We start from the raw sequence: 23482 nt of genomic DNA on the forward strand, positions 1-23482 counted from the left end.
GGGAATTTCTCTCTTTTGTTTTCGGTGTTTTAACAACGAATATTTCAGATACCCCCTATTTCCATATTATAAGTTAAACCAGTGTTAGTTTTCTTTAAATTCAAAATCAACACCAAATATTTCTTTACTAAGTTGAACACATTTACTCAGAAGATTTATGAATAAATCCCTGGATTTCCTTTTTAATTTCGCGCGTTTAGCTCTAGGTTACACGTATAATGCATTTGTTCCCTTTTAATCGCCGTTGTTTTTTTTTACCTTCCTTATACTTGAGAAATTTCGAGCTAAGCTTTGTTTTTGTATAATTGGAAATGTCAAGTTAACTAACTGGCCCTTTTATCTTCTAACCGAATAATTCGTATCAACTTATATGACTTTCTTCTGAGAGTTTACGTACCAAATAATATCAAATTTTAAGTTTCTGCATACTGCATTGCACCTGTATATGTCACATATTGTTTTATGGAATCCGAATCCATGCAGGCTGCTCTAACAGTGATATCCGGTGTGCCTTTCACTCGGTGGCGTCCCTAGAATACCGCAAAATGGGCTGAAATCCGGATTACCAAAGGGGTAACACCATCCTTGATATTATTTACCGGTATATTGACCCGTATGCCTAGCAAATTCAAGCCAACATATGTAAACAATATTTACTAAAACTTCTTTATATATTATTATATATCCCGTCATCGTTGGGGGACGTTAAATTGGGGTTCCGTGTGTCAGTGCTATATACATTTGCAGACGTTAAAAATAGCTCTTACCAGGGTTACATTCTGTTTGTGAACTATGCCCTACAACCAAACAAGACTCATACTCTCACATACCAGTTGCGTCGTAAAAATCGTACATTCACTTAATATGCAATGTTGGCCATTCGTTCTTGGCGCCGTTTTGACCTAATATTTTCTTTCTGATAACGATTTATAATTCGTGCGTGAAATTTAACCCGGATGTGGATAACCTGTCAACTTCGTGTTAAAAATTCTACACGGGACGGTGAATCATAACAAAGAACTATTTATATCTGTCTAAATATTACATAGAACCGAAGATTATGTTTGGAGGAAGGTCGAACTTCGACAAGCATTTGGGTAAATTCCTTTATTAGTACTCGTTGTTTATATTTGTTGTATTTTAATTAGGTTGACCTTTTTCAGATTTTATGAATATTTTTATCTTGTACTTCCAACATGTTTTTTCCACTTTTAAAGCAATGGTGGCGTAGCACTTTGATATGGAAAAAAGAGTCGTTTTGGTAAAGCGAGGATTAATATTAACACAATATTTTTTTTACCTTGGCCAGGGTAAGAATATACTTTTTCAGGAGGGGAATGGAGCTGAATTTCAGCTCCAAAAAGTGAAAACTGAAGTCTGTTTTAAACTTTATAACTAGTAAATCCTGTTGGATGGAAGGAAGGAAGCTTAAAAATGTTTTCTTAGATACTGCAAAAGTCACTACTTTCACATTTATATAAATATATTATCTATGCATTGTTTATCATTGTAGTTAACATTACACTCAATGAGTTAGACCCACTTTCCTCACTCACTCCGAGGGATAGAGTCGATGATAGCGTACTTCCTTCAAGGGTAAAACTGTTGCCTTCGCTAAAATCCCACCGAGTTCCTCCAAGTGGCTGGTTTACCGCCGAGTTTAATATGAATGAAAGTGTTGAAAATCATCCGATTTTATTACCCCGCATTGGAACTTCGTGTCTAATCAGATAAGCAAGAAATCACTCTTGTTCAGTAGTTATTTGTTTTTATATTTATGTACATTCTTACCAGCGTTTAATTTGTAATTGTGTCCGTAAACGCCAATTGAATATTGTCTTGACTTGTTAATAGTTAGTCTAAAATAATAGACGTGTTATACAGGATTTTTCCAATCCCTATTGTCTAAACGGGAATGTGCAAAAATGTTTTTTTTTTAAAAATATTGAAAAAGTGAAGTATTTTATGGTTGAAATTGATCATAAAGAGTTATATTCATATTTTACAGTGTAAGTGAAATGTTATTTTGCACTAAACAAGCATTTAATGCATTAAAACAAGTTGTTTACCTTTCCAATTAAACGAAAGTTGACTGACACAGACAACAATTATGCGAAGGGGAACAACTCGATACAATCGTAATAACTCGGCCTCCTCCAACAAAGCTTCGAGATAGACCTCGTTATACAATCGTAACAACTCGGCCATGGCCGAAATGTTCCGAGTGATTTAAAACTGTGCCCTGAAGCCTTGCAGGTGCCCTTCATGTATATATCGTTATGTTTTGACAGAATGAAATGAAGAAAAGCCGTCAAACACATAATTATAAGTTGGATATTTATTTTTTGTGTACGGAACTAATTATAAAATAACATTATCTGGTAATATTTCTTGTTTTTATGATATTTTATAGACGCTATATGCTTTAACCCGGAATCCTGATCGGAACAACTACCCACTTTTGATACTAAACAATTTGTACGTGAAGGATTTGCCATATCAAAAATCTAAAAAAATCTGTCAACGTACAATTATGTGGACTAGTTAATAGTAAACATTGAATCATTGATGTATTGCCACTAATTGTATTGCATCATAAAACAACCAACATTTTACACAATTCTAAACCATGATCTCCGACGTCACGCGCATGATCAATACAATATATAGAATATACTATTTATTATTGGAGGTTAAAAAAAGCTATGACGTTCTAGGAAATGATTCCACAGAAAACGAGGCAATAAGGCCTTCAACCATGCACTCTGAACTTTAGACGTGTGTTTGACCTCCTGCTTTTCTGAAAATGTGTAATAAATAACCCAGTCTTTTTCGGGTGAAATGTGTTTATCAATGTATTCAGTCAATAGTAAAAAACAAGTCTATAAGATGCATGTGCTAATAGTGAAATACAACTGCATTCTTGTGGTAAGCTAACTTCATGCAAAACAGGCAGAGGAAAAAGAATAATAGCAATTTACTGGAGCCGTCATAATCAATTGAAATTTTTAATATAATGATATCTTCAGGGTGGATTCTTATCAAGTGTCCGCAGAGTTTCGCGGAGGTTACCCCTGTGAGGAATGCCGCGTTCGTAATTCTTTTGTAGACTGATCACCCTCCGAGGGCCTTATTAAAGTTCCATCTCCGAGGAACGCTGACAGAAGATAAATTTGTTGTGTTGGCCGCAATAGCGAAAATCCGCGGAGGGAACCGGAAAATGGGTCTAGCTCGTTGAGTGTACTGTATATATATTCTACATATGTTCTTTTTGTTTTAGAATACATGCAATATTTTCTGTACATTGATAGTATAATAAACAGTGTTTTATTATTCAGAGAAAGCTACAAGTCAGCTTCTATTGGAGCCAGATTGGGACTCGATTCTTCAGATATCTGACTGTATCAGACAGGGGGATGTCCAGTGAGTATATCTTACTTTTTCAGTTAGGGTGACATCCAGTATATTTGAAAGGGTGCCGGACTTAGTGAACCACTTCTTAAGTGAACCACTTTCCCAGTGTACCAGTTCAGGACCATGTGAACCACATATAACCATGGTCCACTTTGGTGAACATGTCTTTGAGCTGCCAATATAATTTTGTTAAAACATTATAGGACAGTTACTATGCATACATGTGGATTTTTGTCATTATACTATCTACCGTAGTAATTGATATTGTAATAATTGAGTACAGAACATTTATTTAATTATCACTTTACCAATTCTTTGATTTTCAGGCCAAAGCATGCAGTAAATGGTATTAAGAGAAAGGTTGGAGTAGAGAATCCCCATGTGTCACTGTATGCACTTCAGGTATACAACATCACTTTAGATATAAGGATAAAAAGATGTCCATTTTTCACTGTATGCACTATAATACAGCACCAAGTGGCATTTCCCATATATTTGTAATAACAAAATGTGTGGTGTGGCTTGGTTTATGATATATTTTGACGTCATTTAATGTTAGTGAATCTCACTGTCTTTTGAGAAATTGGTATTTCATTATTATGAAATTCCACAAGAAGATTATCACAGTAAAATCTAAATTTATTCACTTAAATAAATTAAGTTCCAGCTAACTACATAACAAAAGTATTAACGAAGCACCTTTGTTTATATGTTGAATGAATGCAGTGTAAAATTAGTCATTGGTTGAACAACACCTAATGTTTATACCTGTGGGTGCCTTGTCATCCAACATTTTAAACAACCCCTTCTATATAAAACCCAGAATTTAGCAGGGCTTGCAGGCTGGTGCTTATTTTGACCAAGTAGTAAAATACATGAACATTGTCTATTTGTATACTTGCAGGTTCTCGAGTCGTGTATGAAAAACTGTGGCAACCTGGTCCATGATGAAGTAGCTACCAAGGAGTTTATGGAATTTTTGAAAAACCTTGTCAATGTATGTTAAAGTGACACTCTTATTAAAATCAATACTGACACATTTATAACAAACATTTTGAGTGATAAATCTTTTACTAATTACAATATAATGCATTCATGGAAAATATTAATTACTGATAACAAGACTGTAACGGTGTTTTAAATAGCTAAAAAAGCACAAATATTTAATGACTAGTGGGTCCTAAAAGATTTACAGTGATCTTCTATTATCTCATAAGATAGAAATACTGTTATTGCCGCCCCTTTCTTTCAAATTAAACACAGAATCCTTCATAAGAACCATTGTATTCGATATTTATTTGTCCTTTTCGATAAAGCAATTGTATTAATTGTGGTACGTCTTATTTTGGAGAAAGAGGGCATCTTTAAACTTCATAAATAGTACCAGAGTTCACAAAACCTGTCTAACATACCATGCAAGTCTGGTAAAATTAAGAGGGACTGGTTATTCTTTTTTGCCAAATTCCAAATAGACAAAGACCAAACTTATTCTATACCACAAATATTCACAAAGTTAGTCTCGCCCACTACCCAAGGCTGGTATAATTTGAGTGAAATTGATACTTATTTTTGGCAAATTCTATACATAGACAAGGAATAACTACGGAAAATGAGCCTTTTGTCTATTAAATGTCTTTTACCATGTATGATAAACATGTACTGGTATTTATAACTTTTTGCCTGTCTTTTTGAAATTTTATTTTCAATTTAAAAGTTAAGCAAACAATATCTCACTGAAAATAGAACTGGTTGTTCCAAGGATGTGATGTGTATTCAAAGTCACGTATAGTTTAAAAACATTTACATTTCTTTTTCCTCTAAAACATAAACAAGTGAAAGCAGATAGATTTCAATGATTGTACCTTTTAGCCATAACAGTGTTAGATACTAACTGTTGCAGAGGAGTCTGTCTGACTTCCTTCTTGCAAATTTTAAGAGTATGAGCCATTATTTGGTCAAAATTTGGAAGTCTCAGACTCCTGGAATCCCTCTAGTGTCGATCCCTGACTAACGTGCATAATTGTTTGCAGACTCGTGGTGAACCAGTGAAAGGAAAGATTCTCGAGCTGATACAGGTCTGGTCTCACGCCTTCCGCAACGAGCCCAAGTACAAGATTGTCCAGGATACATTCAATATTCTCAAACTTGAAGGTTTGTTTTTGTCTTTTCTTGTTAGTTGTTATGCTTGTTTGATTGAATAATAATACTGTGTGATGGCTCAGACAAATACGGATGACTTAGTCCAGCATCCGTACAAATAAAGCTCTACAAAAGTATTCAACAAAATTTCAGGTGCCGGCCTTCTTATCTACCAGTGTACAACAAAACTCATAACATCCAATTATTTGCCAGTGGACTTTGTCAAACCTGATGTACTATTCCTATGGGAAAACCATGACTTATTCGTAATACCTTCGGACATGATTTCATCGCACACCAGTAAAACCAATTATCAAGGTCACTCGTTTGCTAAGCTGAAGGAATCAGATATCTTGTTTCTCGGACAGAAATTTATGCAGTCGGAGGTCAAATTTCTTTCTAGAAATTATACTTTCCACTTTATCACTTAGATTCTTAATCTTAATGTTTATTTCCCAGGTCAATCATTCCCCCAGTTGAAGGAGTCTGACGCCATGTTCTCTGCTGAGAAAGCCCCAGAGTGGAAGGACGCCGATTGCTGCTCCCGTTGTCGTACCACATTTGGCATGGTCCAGAGGAAGGTAGGTGCTGTTTATATGATAGCATGTGGTTTATAATTGTGTGTTAGTTTCTTATGCTTTTGGGAATAGTTTAAATTTCTTCTATTGTCCCCAAAGAAAAGACAAGATGTGCTTTCTTTCTATGCAGGACTGTCATTATTTCTTATAAAACACAAGGCTATGTGATGTAAAATCACAGTTTTTCAGGCCGAAATTCGGCTACTTTTCAATTGACAAAAAATAGTATTTTCACAATTTTTGGGATTTGTTTCCTGTGTAGCTGTGTTTGTCTCAAAATATTTATTGATCATATTATTACTATTATTGCTTTGAGAAATTGGGCTTGAAGCATTTTCACAAAAAATTCAAAAATGAAAATGCCAGGACAATTTTTTTTCTGTATAAAAACACCTGTGAATCAACAAAATTTGGAACCATATAATTTTTGTTTATATATTTAGCTCAACAAATTATTTTGTTTACTGAAATCACCTTTTCAGCACCATTGTCGGGCCTGTGGGGATGTTGTGTGTCAGAAGTGTTCCTCCAAGAACTCCATCATTCCGAAGTACGGCATTGAGAAGGAGGTCCGGGTCTGTGACTCCTGTTACGACAAGATCAACACGTAGGTGTTTTACTGTAGTGCTTTTTGACATCAATTTTTCTCTCTGTTGTTTTTAGGAAGAAGAATATTGTTCTTGAAACATCTCAAGTCATTTCCCAATTGAAATCCTGGTCATATGATAAAATTACTTGATAATATCAAAAACACTTTATTTTTATAGACTTAACTCAACATTTATTCTTTTTTATAAATTTTCATTTCCGAATATCATTTAATTTCGCCATAAAATTTAAGGATATCAACTTTAGCTAGGAAATTACTCTAAGGGTGTTTAATAATTATTGACACAGACCTTTTCAGTAATTTAACTGCCTCATTAATGAATGTTGTGTTGTTTTTAGCTCCCCTATTTTTGGAAAATATAAGGTACAAACAAGGCTTGGCCATTAATAAAAACATTCAAGATATTCAAATGAAACTTTGTCTGCCTGTTGCATAAGTACATCAAGGTCTGTAACTCTGGCTTTAATAATGAAGTTATGCCCCTTTGTCTGAGAATTAAACAACATAATAGGTTTGGTATCTGTATGACATGCTCATGTTTAAGTCATGGTAACATTTACTACTAATTAATCAATATGCTTGATTGTGTTGCTACAGCCCATAAAGTTGTATTGGTGGTGAGATTAGCATTGTTGTTAAAGCTCCCAATTCTCACCTAAGTGTCCGGAGTTCAATACCCAGCCTTGGCACATGTGAGTTTGGTTTGTGGCCACTAAAATAAACAATGATTTAAAAAGAACATCCTTGGGTTTCCTCCGGATACTCTGGTCCCCCACAGCAGAAGACAAGAATTTTGCATAAAATCATGCCTTTGAGTGTGATTAACATAATATTGTAATAACTTGTTTCACAATTGCTGTAAAATGAATATGTTTAAACCAAATTGCTTGTGTTACAGGGGCACAGATCAAGGAAGTAAGGACGATGAACTACCAGCTGAGTACCTGAATAGTCCTCTGTCTAAACAGTCTCAGGTGGGTACTCAGTACTCCAGGGATGCGGTAAGATAAACAAATAGGATAACTTATTTGTAACTTACTATGAAATTATTTGTTTTTGTGGCATGAAATTTTGTTGTTTTTTAAAAAAAAGGACAACTTTGTGGGTACTTTAATTATTGAATTTTTATTTTTTTCGAAACTGCGATCCTAAATTGTTCACAAATTCACCACGCATAGATCTCGTCCTATCTACGGTCAACATCACACAATTTATGACACTTTCTACAGTGGGACAATATGCCAATTACCGCATATACCTATGTCAATTATGGCTTGATTGGTAAATAAAGGGTCATAAATAAAGATGCACTTTATAAAGGATAAAAAATAGTAAAACCATTGGAGGTCAATGAAGAATTTCTGCAAACTGCCGCTCTGAAATAGTCAATGAAATATTTGAGCAAAGAAACAAGGTTAAAATCTGCCAGCACATTTTACATGTTCTTGCACTGAAGGTTAATAATAGCTTGTTTTAATTGCACAGAAGGTTAATAATCAGCTTGTTTTAATAGCACAGAAGGTTAATAATAGCTTGTTTTAATAGCACTGAAGGTTAATAATCAGCTTGTTTTAATAGCACAGAGGGTTAATAATAGCTTGTTTTAATAGCACTGAAGGTTAATAATCAGCTTGTTTTAATAGCACAGAAGGTTAATAATCATCTTGTTTTAATAGCACTAAAGGTTAATAGTCAGCTTGTTTTAATAGCACAGAAGGTTTTAATATTTCTGCAATATCATACAAAAAACATTGAATGCAAGTAAAAAATGTATTTATCTTGAATTTATTATCATTGAAGATAAATATTATACAACAAATTTATTGTAGTATAAACAAAGATGTATGTACCTTACACTGTATACCGTGACCATGTATATTTTATGTGAATACATGTATACCCTTTTACATAGGCAGTATTATTTGAGAATAAATTGGCCAATTTTCGTGCAACTGCCCAATGCCTTGGCAGTAACAGGATAAGATCCAGTCCAGGTAGCCATCATGTTCTCCAAGAGCAGGGAGAAAAAAATATTACCTCAATATTATTGTACCTTTTTAAGGCCCCACCAAGTGGCTGAAATTCAGGAAAAGGGGAAATTACAGTTAGCCACCGCCCTCTTTAAAAGGAAGTAAAATATATTTCCTAAATATTTGCCTTTCTTTTCTAGGCCCCGCCCAGTGCTGGTAAGACCGAGGCAGAAATCCAGGAAGAGGAGGAATTACAGTTGGCCATTGCCCTCTCAAAAAGTGAGGAGGAAAATAAGGCTAAAGAGGTAAAAAGTTATATTAATTACAGATTGAATGTATAAGTATTGTGGTTCATCATTTCAAAAATTTGGGAGTGCACGGTTATAAGTCTCCATAGTTATCCATGAACTGACCAAATTTTGATGAAGCAGTATTCTAAAACAATCAATGGTCGTATAAATTTACCCTCATTATTTGCGCATTTTTCTCCTTCAACACTGAAAATAACACTTTCAACACAATTGAGTGTAGTACAAACTACACTTTTAAACAGTGGCAATAGAATCACTTGTTACAGATGTCAGCAACATTTTACTGCCATAAAATGTCATTTGACCAATCACAAGAGTCATTTTCATATTAAAAAAGGTATTCCAAAGATGTTGGGTTCATTGGAATATTTATTCAATTGAAGGATGTGCATTCATCTAAGGAAGTGTAACAGGGGCAGTATTTATAAAACATATTAAGTAATTTCTTAACTTAAGACAATTTCCTAAAAAAATGGTGAAATGAAAGTATTAAAGTATGTCTTTTGAATCAGTTCAATGCAAATCAGGTATTTAAGATATTATCAAGCGATTATAGCATATCATAAGTGAGATACTTAACTTTAATGAGAAAATGACTTAAGTTAGGAAATGACTTGAGATGTTTTGTGAATACTGGTGTTAATAATAGACGAAAGGCATTGTTGAATGAGAAAATGAAATTGCTCCACCCATATTATATTGACTTATATCACATTATTTTATTGTAATACAACCATAACCCATATTTTTATAATACACTAGTGTAATATAACTTTAAAATTAAAGTCAACCTTTTTCTGAAAAAAAAATGAATACCGGTAAATATCTTCTTGGCAACAAATGTTTCATGTGATGAAATGAATAAATTCAATAATACTTTTATTGCCATTTGATATAAAAAAAAATATGAAGACTTGCTTTATAACATTTGTTTCATATATTTCTGTAGCAAATGGTAATTTATGTAATATCCTTTATATATGATTAATATGCAATAATATTATTCACTTCTGTAGAGAATTTGCTCCTTTAGAGCTGAGCGTTCAATTAAAAAAGTTTCAAATTATAAAAATTACAACATGTTTGTAAATTAACAGCGAGAGAGGATGCGGAGCAACTATGGTATCTATGGGGGTGGAAACAAGGAGACAAATCGGGGCCCCTCCCCCATCCCGCAGCAACAGCCTGCTGTGGTGAGTAGAATTCAAGTATCTTGTCTGATAGTGTTGCAGAAAAGCTACAGTATCTTTGGCAGCTGAAACTCTGGCACCAGTGCCCGTCCCCAAACAAAAGCCGATTGTGAGTAGTAAGGCTTTAGGTCTTGTTTGCTTCTCTATTTGACGAATAATTTCTTCACGTAATGCCAGAGCTCTTGGAGATATTGAAGCTCAGTTTGACCAACAGGCCAAGTTGCTAAATTGTGGTCCAAGGAGAGAGGCCCTCTTTTGCTCAATTCACAATACATAAAGCACAAACATTAAAGAAAACATGTTTAGTCTCATAGAAGCTGGCATGATGTTTGATCTCTGGTTTCCTATTCATGCAAATACTTATAAAAATTGCTGATCTTCTAATGCATTGATGGTGAAAATGGCTATATAAAATGAAAAAAAAAATGGTTTTACCAAAACTTCCGCACTTATTGGTCCAAAATAATAAGACCCATATCTCTGGGTGGATTTTTTGTCATTTCATACCCCTTTTAAGCAAAGCTCTTGATATATAAATTGAAGAATGAACAAATCCTTGAACTTCATTTAAATGGGCTGATTGATGTTTTATCTTGTCTGCAAGATTGTTTTTGTTTCAATGCCAGACTGGTTCAAGCTATAAAAGTCTCCAATTTCGTAATGTCTGGTGGCTGATTTTATTAGCACCAGGGAATTACATTTTTCAGGTTCAGATTTTATAGGAGGGCATAAAATGTAAAGAATGTGTCACTGACAACCTCCCAAAAAATTAACACGCACTGTGACATAAAATCCAGAATTTGATCATGCAGGGAAAACATTTTACTGTGTGTTCTGGGTTTGGGCTAATTTGAACCTATGGGAACAGTTTTGAGCGTAAAACAACTAGAACAGTAGAATGTTCTAATTTTTACTGAACAATTTTATTTATTATGCCCCCCTTCGAAGAAGAGGGGTATATTGCTTTGCACAGGCATGTCGGTATGTCGGTCGGTCGGTCCGTCGGTAGACCAAAGCTTGTCCGAGTGATAACTCAACAATTCCTGGACGTATGGTCATCAAACTTCACATGAAGGTTGGGCCTGACCAGTAGATGACCCCTATTGATTTGGGGGGTCATTGGGTCAAAGGTCAAGGTCACAGTGACCTTTAATGGTAAAATAATTTTAAAGCTTGTCCGAGTGATAACTCAACAATGCCTGCACCCATGGCCCTCAAACTTGACATGGAGGTTGGGCCTGACCAGTAGGTGACCGCTATTGATTTTAGGGGTCAAAGGTCAAGGTCACAGTGACCTTGAAAGCGAACTCGACAATTCCTGGACCTATGGTCATCAAACTTGACATGAAGGTTGGGCCTGCCCAGTAGATGACCCCTATTGTTTTTGGGGGTCATCGGGCCAAGGTCAAGGTCACAGTCACCTTGAATGGTTAAAGGTTTTCCGTGTGATAACTTGACAATGCCTGCACCCATGGCCCTCAAACTTGACTTGGAATTGGACCTGACCAGTACATGACCCTTTTGTTTTTGGGGGTCAACTGGCCAAAGGTCAAGGTCATAGTTACCTTGAATTGTAAAAGGTTGTTTGAGTGATAACTCGACAATGCCTGCACCCATGGCCCTCAAACTTGACTTGGAGGTTGGGCCTGGCCAGAAGATGGTCCCTATTGATTTTAGGGGTCATTGGGCTAAAGGTCAAGGTCACAGTGACCTTGAATGATAAAAGGTTGTCCGAGTGATAACTCAACAATGCCTGCACCCATGGCCCTCAAACTTGACATGGAGGTTGGGCCTGACCAGTAGATGACTGCTATTGATTTTAGGGGTCAAAGGTCAAGGTCACAGTGACCTTGAAAGCGAACTCGACAATTCCTGGACCTATGGTCATCAAACTTGACATGAAGGTTGGGCCTGCCCAGTAGATGACCCCTTTCGACTTTGGGGGTCATCAGGATAAGGTCAATGTCACAGTAATCTTTAACGCAAAAAAGTTAACAAATCTTCTCCCACTGATATCTCAACAATGCCTGAACCTATGATCATTAAACTTGACATGGATGTTAAGCCTGACCAGTAGATCACCCTTATTGATTTTAGGATTCATAGAGCCAAAGGTCAAGGTCACAGTGATCTTGAATGGTAAAAGGTTGTCCGAGTGATAACTCAACAATGCCTGAACCCATGGCCTTCAAACTTGACTTGGAGTTGCATCTGACTTGTAGATGACCCCTTATTATTTAAGGGGTCATTGGGTCAAAGGTCAAGGTCACAGTGACCTTGAACGAAAAAAACTTGTCTGTGTGATAACTTGACAATGCCTGCACCCATGGCCCTGGAATTTGACATTTAGGTTTCTGGTGACCAGCTGATGACTCTGGATTTTGAGTTCATAGAGTCAAAGGTCATGGTCATAACACACTCTATCCTCACACTTTAATGGTCATAATCTTAAAACTGCCTTAACGGCAACAAATCAGCTGTCATTTCGGTCCATGCATATTTCATTCAATTGTCCATATAATCCTGACAACATGGCGCTCAGGGGGGGCATAATGTTTGACAAACATCTCTTGTTTTTTTACATTTCTGACACCGTTTTATAATCATTGATAATACCCCCATTTCACCAAGGATTGTTTTTATCCAATCAGCCTGATCTGTACCAGATTATCCCCGATGATTTATTTTTTTGATCGGCCAGATTGTCGTCCTGAATCGCCTCCAATCGTCCCTATTTTTTAAGACGATTGAGTCCTGACAAATGAACCACGGATCCGAGGATCTGGTGATGGTCGGATGCTTACACTCTGACGACACTACGTACGACCCTCGGAAGAGAGCGGCAGAGGCTACACCAAAGCTCCAGAAGGCTCCAGAGGGCAGGTGAGACAAGTGGACCTTTAGAGGACCTACGGACGACCAAGGTGACCACGGGCCGACGGTTTTTGATCGGCTACTGTTTTTCAACTTGTTTAAAAACAGTAGCCGATCACTTTTTAAGTACCAAACCCTCAGGGGACTAATGCGATCACGCCAGATCTTATCCCGAAGGTATAGGTTAGTGCACGTTAGTGCACACAGGTTCCCGACTTATTTTGCAAAAAAAGGGCCGATCGACTAAAAAAGGGATCCGGTACTCTCGGGACCAAAACAATCCTTGGTGAAATGGCCCTATAAACAATTCTAGCGGATTGTTCAGAACTTCTGTTGTTAAGACATTTTTGTTAACTTTTCAACTTGAAATAGTTGATGATTTGTATTGCAGATCACAAGTGTATCCTTTAAATTTCCAGAGCAGTGAAGATTTGAAAGTTTACAACAATTTAGACCGCTGTTAATTTTAACAAATCTTAACTTAATCATTATCACTGATAGCATGAATCGGAGGCAAGCAATGCTATGATAAATTCAATGTATAATATCTCTTCCCAGGTTATAACTGAAATTGATATTTTCATTGTTGTTATTTCACAGATCAAACTCCATATTTCATCGAAAAACATGAAATAATTAATATCCCTTCACAGGTTGTATCAGCCCCTGTCATGGACACCTCTGATATGGACCCGGAATTAGCCCGCTACCTGAACCGTAACTACTGGGAGCAGAAATCTGAGACAGTCAAGGTCATCTCCACGACAACAACCCAGCCCTCGGCACCAGTCGCCCAGGCAACTGAGCCCAAGAACACCCATGGTGGGGGTAAAGTGCAGGAGGTAGGGGATTAAGATTGTGTATATTTTGAGGGATGGGAGTGAAAAGGTTCAATCTGCTTCTTTATTTAATGTCACTTCTGACCTTTAGGCTTTCATGGAAGTCTGATTGGAAATTTATAATCCCTCAATAAGACAATTGAATTGACGATTAACCAAAAAGCATCATGTGAAATTTGGCTTGACCTTGATATTAATTCCTCAGCATTACCAGAATGGGGAGACCGAGGAAGACCCAGCCCAGTTTCTTCATGCTCTCAATAGTAGCGTGGAGATTTTCGTGAACCGTATGCGGAGCAACTCAACTCGTGGGCGGAGTATTGCTGTCGACTCGTCCGTACAGTCACTGTTTAACGTGATCAGCAACATGCACCCACAGCTGATGAAGTATGTCCAACAACAGGAGGACCTGAGAGGTATGGATGGATGAACATTGAATCATAGAATTTATTCCGACGTCATTTTCACAGCATAAATTTGTGTAGTTGGTTTCTGCCTGCAGAAACTTCAAGCTCGGCCTTCTTTGTAAAAAAAATGTTCAAGATATTTTAACCTTGGTTCACATGCTGCCAGAGACTGTTTGCACTTTTGTAGCAAGGCTCATAACTCTGGCCTTAATAATTGTTACCCCTTATTTACTGGAAATATTGGCATCCATTTGTATTGGGGTGATTTTGTTTATTAACTGTTTATCAACTGTTATTTGTGACATATAGGTATTTCTAGAAAACTTAGCATCTTATTATATTGAATCGTGCTAGATGGACCAATTGCAAATTTCACTCCAATTTTAAAGATGAGCCTTTACTCACAAATAAGCAGTACCACAATTAATACAATTGTTTTTTATGTACCGAAAATATTTAGAAAACAACGGTTCTTTTGAATGATACCGTGTTTAATTTGAAAGATAGGTGCAAAAAGCACGGTATTTCTACCTTATGAGACGATAGTTGGTCATTGTAAATCTTTAAGGACTCACCAGTCATTTAATATTTGTGTTTTCCGGCTATTAAAAACATGGTTTCAATCAGTAATCAGTAAAAAAAAAATTTCCATTAATGCATGATTTAGTAAGTAGTTAAAGGTTTATCACTTAAGATTTATGTTTGTTATACATATGTATGGTCTGATACGAGTATCACTTTAATTATTTTTTAATTTCTTTTCAAAGGGCACTATGAGTCCCTGCAAGACAAGCTAGCTCAGCTACGAGATGCGCGAGAGGCACTAGACGCCCTACGAGAGGACCATCGGGAGAAAAAACGTCGGGAATTTGAGGAGATGGAGAGATTGAGGCAAATACAGATGGCACAGAAACTGGACATCATGAGGCAGAAGAAACATGTATGTGTTGGTAGATGGAAATTCTGGCCGAGTTTCTTAAAAACATTAGGCCTAACAGTATTCATGAGTCTCTTACATAAAGGCAGATAGTCAGTCTAGCTTCACCCTGTTCTTTAAGGGACTTGGGATTGTTAAAAAAATTGGGGCAAGAGCTTTTGTTTGAGAACATTGTTGGCAAAGATTTTTTTGATTTCTCAGAAACCAGTACATGTTCGTGTATTGTTATAGACTTGGTGTTGTTGTTGACAATACCTGATAGTGTCATACTGTCTTGATGTCAGCATTGTGGCTATAATTCATCAGCCATTCTAACATTTTTTTCAAAACTAAGTGCATATGTAGACTATGATCACTGATCCATTCAATCGAAATTTGATATATTGGAAATAATTCAAAGATATTGATATCAAACTTGGTACACATTTTGCCAGAGACAATAATTATACACATGCATAGCAAGGCCCATAAGTTTGACTTCATTAGTCTTGAGTTATGCCCCTTTTGGAGAAAGATGGCATTTGCTTCGCTGTGGTATTCATAGCCTGTCTGTTTTCAAAGAAATATGTTGAGGTACAGTACACTCAATGAGTTAGACCCACTTTCCTCGCTCACTCCGAGGGATAAAGTCGATGATCGCGAATTTCCTCTGAGGGTAAAACTGTTGCCCTCTCTAAAATCCCCCCGAGTTCCTCCGAGTGGCTGGCTTACCGCCGAGTTTAATATGAACGATAGTGTTGGAAATCGTCCGATTTTATGATCCCGCGGCAGAACTCCGAGTCTAATCAGATAAGCAAGAAATAATTCTTGTTTACAAGTTATTTATTTGTATGCTTACGCTTCTTACATGTACCAACGTTTAATTTGTATTTGTGTCCGTAAATGCAAATTGAATATTGTCTTGACGAATAAACATTGAATCATTAAAGTATTGACACTAATTTTATTGCATCATAAAGCAGCTGACATTTTACACGATTCTGAACCATGACCTCTGACGTCAAGCGCGTTGTCAATACAATGCAGAATATACTATTTATTATTGGTGGTTAAAAAAAGCTATGACGTTTAATGGAATTTTCCACAGAAAACGAGGCAAGAAGGCCTTCAAAATCATGCGTGTTTGACCTCCTGATTTTCCGAAAATGTGTAACCTAGCCTTCTCGAGTGTAATGTGTTTATCGATGTATTCAGTCATTAGCTAAAACACGTTTATAAGATGCATGTGCAACTAGTGAAATACGACTGCATTCTTGTGGTAAGCTAACTTCATGCAAAACGGGCAGAGGAAAAAGAATAATAGCAATTTACTGGAGCCGTCGTTATCGGTTCAAAATTTTAATAAAAAAAATAACTTAAGCGTAGATTCTTATCAAGTGTCCGCAGAGTTTCGCAGAGTTAACCCCTCCAAGGAACGCCGCATTCGTTATTCTGCGGTCGACTGATCACCCACCGAGGGCCTTAAATTCCGAGCAACGCTGACAGTCGATAAAATCATTGTGTTGGCTGCGATAGCGAAAAATCGCGGAGGGAAACGGAAAGTGGGTCCAACTCGTTGAGTGTACTGTATTGTCATAGCCTTGGTGTCAATGTTGGCAATGTGGTCATGCAAAAAGTTTAACCATAAACATAATTCAAAAACCATTCAAATAAAAGTTGGTACCATGTTTGAGAGACAATACAAACATGTACAGCAAAGCTTATAACTTTGGCTTCAGTTGTTGTTGAAGAATGCGTTTTGTTTAAGAAAAAACAACAGATGAGGTTTGGCATTTGCTAGGTGACTTTGTGACATAACTTGCCGTAATTTCTCAACATTAAAACCAAAACTTATTGAGAACAACCTTTCCTTTGTCTCTCCCTACCAGGAGTACCTGGAGATGCAGCGCCAGCTTGCCCTACAGCGTATGCAGGAACAGGAGCGCGAGATGCAGATGAGGTTTGAACAGCAGAGACAGCTCACCCAGATGAGACAGATGCAGAACTATGGCGGATTTAACCAGGTATGGTTGGTAGCTTTTCATCGTTTTATAAAGAATGTGGTGAAGTTGAGAGGGAGATGCAGATGACGTTTGTCTAGCAAAGACAGCTCTTACAGATGAGGCAGATGCAGAACTATGGGGGATATAACGAGTTATGGATCATGGTTGGTAGCTTTTCATCATTTTATAAAGAATGTGGTGTAGTAGAGAGATGCAGATGACGTTTTAGCAGCAGAGACAGCTCATACAGATGCAAAACTATGGTGGATTTTACCAGGTATAGATCATGGTAGCTTGTTATAGTTTTATACAGAATGTTGTCATATTGAGAGGGAGATGCAGATGACGTTTGAGCAGCAGACAGCTCATACAGATGCAGAACTAATGGCTGATATAACCAGGTATGGTTTCATGGTTGGTCACTGTAGTTATATTGAGATGACACATGCAGAACTTTTGTGGATACAACTTGGTACAATAAGCCTTGAATTTTTTGCCATTTAAAGGTTATACAAATTTACTTGAGCTGGATTGTGAAAACAGCTTAGCTAGTGTTTATACTCTTGGAGTGTGTTTCCTTGTAAGAAACCAGTACTGGTGTACTTTTTGAAAGATCAAGAGAACATACCCCTGGTGGAGCTCAAACCCACAAGCTCTTGGGTGAGAGGAAGACACCTTCACCACCAGACTGCTCTCATTTTAACATTTCTATGTTGGTCAACTTTATAATATTTAAATGTCAAATTTAGTGGCAATTATTAAGTAACATTTTACATGTATTTCTCCTTCTTGTATTGATTTTATTTTTTATTTTCAATTTCAAATCAGTTGTCTGGACATGACCATTCCCTTTTATTAGTTTTTTTTTTGCAAAGATTATTTTCGGGAATGTATTGTCTTGCCTTGATGTCATCCCTGTGTAAAAACTTTGCACATATTAAATGTAACTTAGTACACATGTTGCCAGAGACAATACACTCCTACTCTCCAATTAAATTAGTTATGTCCCTTGTTTGACTGTAAAGATCAACAGATGTGCTTTCGCCTTTGCTCTACAGCGCTCCTTAACATCAGAAGTAATTTGCTAAGTAGTCATTTACTCATTTATAGAAGCACCTTGCACTGTATTCTACAATAATTATTTTTGCTAAAGTTTATCATCGTCATCCATCTAACACATTGTCCAATGATACTTCAGGCTGGCTACCCTCAGGGTCAGATGCAGGGAATGCCGCCACAGGGGATGTACGGGCCTGGCCCAGGGGCACCAGTTGAGGGTTCCCCTGTCCACCAGATGCAGCAGGGAGCCCAGATGGCCCCGGGACAAGGATACATGCCCCAGATGTACCCTCCACATGGCGGACAGCAGCCACAGTATAACCAGGTACTGCACTTAAGGCCAGTTTGTAAAACGTTGAAAAATTAAAATAGGCCAGTTTGTAAAACGTTAAAAAAAAAGCAGTACTGAATGCAACTACTCTTAAGCAAGCATTCAGGTAAAAGGTCATGGAGAGTACTGTTGTTGTAAAAACTAGACTGAATAATTCAGTGTATCGGACTTCTTGAAAAATTTAACTATTTTCGAAAAAATCATGATGATGATGATAATGCAATGTTGAATATGAATTTAATAAACAGTAAAGATAATCATTTACAAATAGCAGCCTAGAATTAGTACTATTGTGCAGATCTGTTGTGATGATATTGCTGTAAAAGCAGTTATCCTCATCTCTTTGCAAGTATGTGAGTACATGTACAATATATCCATATTTTAGAGCGGAGCTGGGCCCCAGTCCAGTATGTACCAGTCCATACCCCCACAGGGCACGCACCAGTACCAGGGTGGATACAGCCAGACAGATGGTCCTGCCCCTGGGGGCATGCATGGGCAGGGTGGAGGGGCATACCAGCATCACCATGGTGTTCAGTATAACGCAGGTACTTTGAAATTGTGTCAACTGAGTACTACTGTGCAGATTATTGAATTTCAACAACCATATTTAACTTGTTTGTTTTTCAAAAAAAAAAGATTTAAGGTATGGTCATAGCCTTAGTGTAAATGTCAGCTTGCAAAATCTTTACCTTAGCCATAATTCAAACTTCTTTAAGATATTTTTTGGTACACATGTGGCCAGAGATAATACGCACATGAAAAGCAAGGCCCATTAATCTGGCTTTAGTAGTTGTTGAGTTATGCCCCCTTTTTAATGAAAAACATCAACACAAAAACAGACCAGTATTGGCATTCAATCTGCTGCTCTCTTGTCTTGTTTCAATTTGTTTCTAGTGCTTCATAAATCTACCTATTATATTTGTTCATACAAAGGTCGTTTAGTTAAAACTTTATTTTACGATTGTGAAGAAAGACATATTAACTTATACAATGTCACTCTCGTTGACGAGATGTTGCAAGAGCATGGTCTTGTGTTGGGAGGGAAACCTGAGAACACTTCGACAACCCACTTATCCAGCTTGGTGAACAGGAACCAAACTCACAGTAGCCTAGGCCAGGAATTGAACCTCGAGTTGGTGAAAAGCGAGTGCAAAAGCACTGCGCTACCCGGACAACAAAGGTCATTTTACAAAAGCTGTGGACAAGAGTAGTATCACTTGCAGTAAATTTAATCTGTTGATTTTGCAAACGAATTACAAACACATTACTAAAAGTGGCTTACTTTATATTCCAGCCGATCCGTCAGGAGCCCAATCACTACCCCAGGGTGCTGGTGGCGGGATGCCTGGAGGTCAGGGGCCGGGTGCGTACACCTCCATGCCTCCACAGATGGGAGACTATCAGCAACAGGGAGCATTCAACTTGCAAGGTTTGGGGCTGGATTACATACATTGTACTCAAGAGGAACTTGTTTCCTAGCTTGTCTATTTAATTCTAAAAGAAAAATTGAGATATTGTGAATGTCGAAGTGCGGGGGTCTTCGTTGATGATGGTGTGCTTATGCTTATTACCATTCTTTTTGTTTAAGAAATGAAACTTGGTATTCATGTTGCTTTTGACCATTTTTTTCTAAGATATGAAGCTTGGTATTCATGTTGTTTATTACCATTTTTTTCTAAGATATGAAAGTTGGTATTCATGTTGCTTATTACCATTCTTTTTTCTAAGGTATGAAGCTTGGTATTCATGTTGCTTATTACCGTTCTTTTTTTTTTAAGATCTGCAACTTGGTAATCATGATGCTTTTTAACGTTCTTTTTTTAGATATGAAACTTGGTATTAACGATGCTTAAATATTATTATCTTATTTTTTAAGATATGAAACTTGGTAATCATGTTGCTTATAACCATTTTTTTAAGATATGAAACTTGGTACTCATGTTGCTTATAACCATTTTTTATGCCCCCAAAGGTGGGCATATTAAAATTGCACCGTCCGTCTGTCCGTCCGGCTCTGTAACTTTCCCTTGTATGGACAGATTTTAAAATAACTTGCCACATGTGTTCCACATACCAAGACAACGTGTGGCGTGCAAGACTCGTGTCCCTACCTCAAAGGTCAAGGTCACACTTAGTGTTTATTCACAATGGAGTGCTGCATATGAGGATATAGAGTATAGGTTGTCGTGTCCGGGCTGTAACTTTCTCTTGTATGGACAGATTTTAAAATAACTTGCCACATGTGTACCACATACCAAGACGACGTGTCGCGTGCAAGAGCCGTGTCCCTACCTCAAAGGTCAAGGTCACACTTAGTGTTTATTCACAATGGAGTGCTGCATATAAGGACATAGAGTATAGGTTGTCGTGTCCGGGCTGCAACTTTCCCTTGTATGGACAGATTTTAAAATAACTTGCCACATGTGTACCACATACCAAGACGATGTGTCGCGTGCAAGACCCGTGTCCCTACCTCTAAAGTCAAGGTCACACTTAGTGTTTATTCACAATGGAGTGCTGCATATAAGGACATAGAGTATAGGTTGTCGTGTCCGGGCTGTAACTTTCCCTTGTATGGACAGATTTTAAAATAACTTGCCACATGTGTTCCACATACCAAGACGACGTGTCGCGTGCAAAACCCGTGTCCCTACCTCAAAGGTCAAGGTCACACTTAGTGTTTATTCAGAATTGAGTGCTGCATATAAGGACATAGAGTATAGGTTGTCGTGTCCGGGCTGTAACTTTCCCTTGTATGGACAGATTTTAAAATAACTTGCCACATGTGTTCCACATACCAAGACGATGTGTCACGTGCAAGACCCGTGTCCCTACCTCAAAGGTCAAGGTCACACTTAGTGTTTATTCTCAATGGAGTGCTGCATATAAGGACATAGAGTATAGGTTGTCGTGTCCGGGCTGTAACTTTCCCTTGTAGGGACAGATTTTAAAATAACTTGCCACATGTGTTCCACATACCAAGACGACGTGTCACGTGCAAGACCCGTGTCCCTACCTCAAAGGTCAAGGTCACACTTAGTGTTTATTCACAATGGAGTGCTGCATATAAGGACATAGAGTATAGGTTGTCGTGTCCGGGCTGTAACTTTCCCTTGTATGGACAGATTTTAAAATCACTTGCTACATGTGTTCCACATACGAAGACGACGTGTCTTGTGCAAGACCCATGTCCCTTCCTCTAAGGTGAAAGATACAGTGTTTATTCACAAGGGAATTCTGAATATAAGGACATAACAGTGTAGGTTGTCAAGTATGGGTGGTATTTTTTTATGTTCTGAGGCAATTTAAAATAACTTGCCATATGTATTTGACACGTAAAGGCAAGATCAAATTTTCATGTACTGACCTTGTTCGTAGGTCAATGTCACATTCGGGGGCATTCGTCACATACTGTGACAGCTCTTGTTTAAGATATGAAACTTGGTATTAATGTTGCTTATTACTATCTTTTATTTTAATGTATTTTATGAAACTAACTAGTTATGTGCAGCTTAACAGAGGTATCACTATTGCTGATAGTTTTGTTGATTAATGCCCTAAAGACTAGTGTTAGAATCCCCTAACAGTGTTGTTGTTATATTCTAAAATTCTCCTGTGTTCCAGGCATGTCTAATGCACTCCCAGAAAACCAAGGCTATGGAGCACAACCGCCCCCTCAACAACAGCAACACCACCCACACCAACAACCACCCCAGCAGCAACAACAGCAGTACTACATAGGGGGTCAAGGTGGAGCACCCCCACCCCCAGCACAGCAGTATCCTCCGCAGGGGATCGGACAGCCCCAGGGGGTAGAGCCTGGTACCTCCCAGCATAAACCTGGCCCCCACGAGGCAGAGCTTATATCATTTGACTGACACTGTTATAAAAGTTGATACATACTTCTAGAACACTGAGACTACCACATTTATGTTAAAAGTTAAATACATAAATGATACGCAATCTGCGAAATCAGGCCACATGCGAAATTGATGTAGCGCAAGAAATAACGTTTTTCAACAGAACAATTTTTTTAGTGTGTCAATGGGTTTTATTATAACATGTCGTTTTTGAAAACCCCCACTTGGTATCCGGTATAAAGTCATTATCCCCTGCGGTCTCTTTTCCCCAGATTGCGTCAAAAATGTGTTCATTGCAATTTAGAACGATTTTGTTGCTAGCATTGCCAAATCAAATCGGAAAGTAAAAATGAAATGAACAAGATATTATAAAAGCATTTTAAAATCATGTTACATCATGCTGATAAAAAAAACCTTGGCCACAATTTATAAAACGATCAAGAAATTAATTACATATTTTGAGACATTATGTACATGTACATTGTATAACAAAGCCATATCTCTTAAATGTTTGTTGAGTTACATGCATCTTGTTTTGACAGACGACCGTTGGCATTCCCTTTCCGGCACTCTTGTTTAAAATTGCATAACAATATAGGTGTAGTCTACGTTTTTGTGATACATTTCTTTCAATGTAAATGTGTAATTCTACACTTGCAGTGTATTTGTTTAATTTGTAATCATTGTAATAGTGAATTATTTGTTTATTCAGACTAATGACTTAGCCTGATTTCCATTTTGAAATTTTACAATGAAATGTCTTATATTGAATAGTGAAAGAATGATTTTTTAAATTAAAATTACATGTTGTTTTCCAATCTGTTGTGTATGGTTAAACATTATAACAATAAAACGTTGTGATGAAAGTTGAAAAAAATAAATATATTTACATGGAGCAGAGTTTGTAATTCCTGGTGTGACGTAGACAGTTTAAGTGAATCACATGTATCAAATTGTGGTCTAATTACGGTTTAATTT

General features: G+C 37.2%; 1 protein-coding gene across 2 annotated transcripts; it reads left to right on the forward strand.

Annotated features, from left to right (window-relative positions):
* Nucleotides 1–957: 957 nt before the first annotated feature.
* LOC128220213 (hepatocyte growth factor-regulated tyrosine kinase substrate-like) lies at nt 958–23399 on the forward strand. Of its 2 annotated transcripts, none has more exons than XM_052928505.1 (18): nt 958–1097; nt 3339–3423; nt 3741–3816; nt 4319–4411; nt 5445–5565; nt 6013–6134; nt 6614–6738; nt 7640–7742; nt 8912–9016; nt 10120–10215; nt 13740–13928; nt 14131–14341; nt 15100–15272; nt 17138–17272; nt 18450–18635; nt 19027–19189; nt 19939–20073; nt 22269–23399. In XM_052928505.1, the coding sequence occupies exons 1-18, from the start codon at nt 1061–1063 to the stop codon at nt 22520–22522; spliced, it is 2409 nt and encodes an 802-aa protein (XP_052784465.1). In that variant the 5' UTR covers nt 958–1060; the 3' UTR covers nt 22523–23399. The 2 variants fall into 2 exon arrangements, with proteins under 2 accessions (XP_052784465.1, XP_052784474.1); XM_052928514.1 differs by having other exon boundaries at nt 7640–7715.
* Nucleotides 23400–23482: the final 83 nt, after the last annotated feature.

This window comes from Mya arenaria, chromosome 2 (genome assembly GCF_026914265.1).
Source record: "Mya arenaria isolate MELC-2E11 chromosome 2, ASM2691426v1".
NCBI lineage: Eukaryota > Metazoa > Mollusca > Bivalvia > Myida > Myidae > Mya > Mya arenaria.

Excerpts from the sequence above, each read along its gene's own strand:
- LOC128220213 (XM_052928505.1), top strand. The coding sequence starts at position 1,061 with ATGTTTGGAGGAAGGTCGAACTTCGACAAGCATTTGG. Across the intron at positions 3,817-4,318 it reads TGTCACTGTATGCACTTCAG|GTTCTCGAGTCGTGTATGAA; the intron begins GTATACAACATC and ends GTATACTTGCAG. Across the intron at positions 19,190-19,938 it reads TGGTGTTCAGTATAACGCAG|CCGATCCGTCAGGAGCCCAA; the intron begins GTACTTTGAAAT and ends TTTATATTCCAG.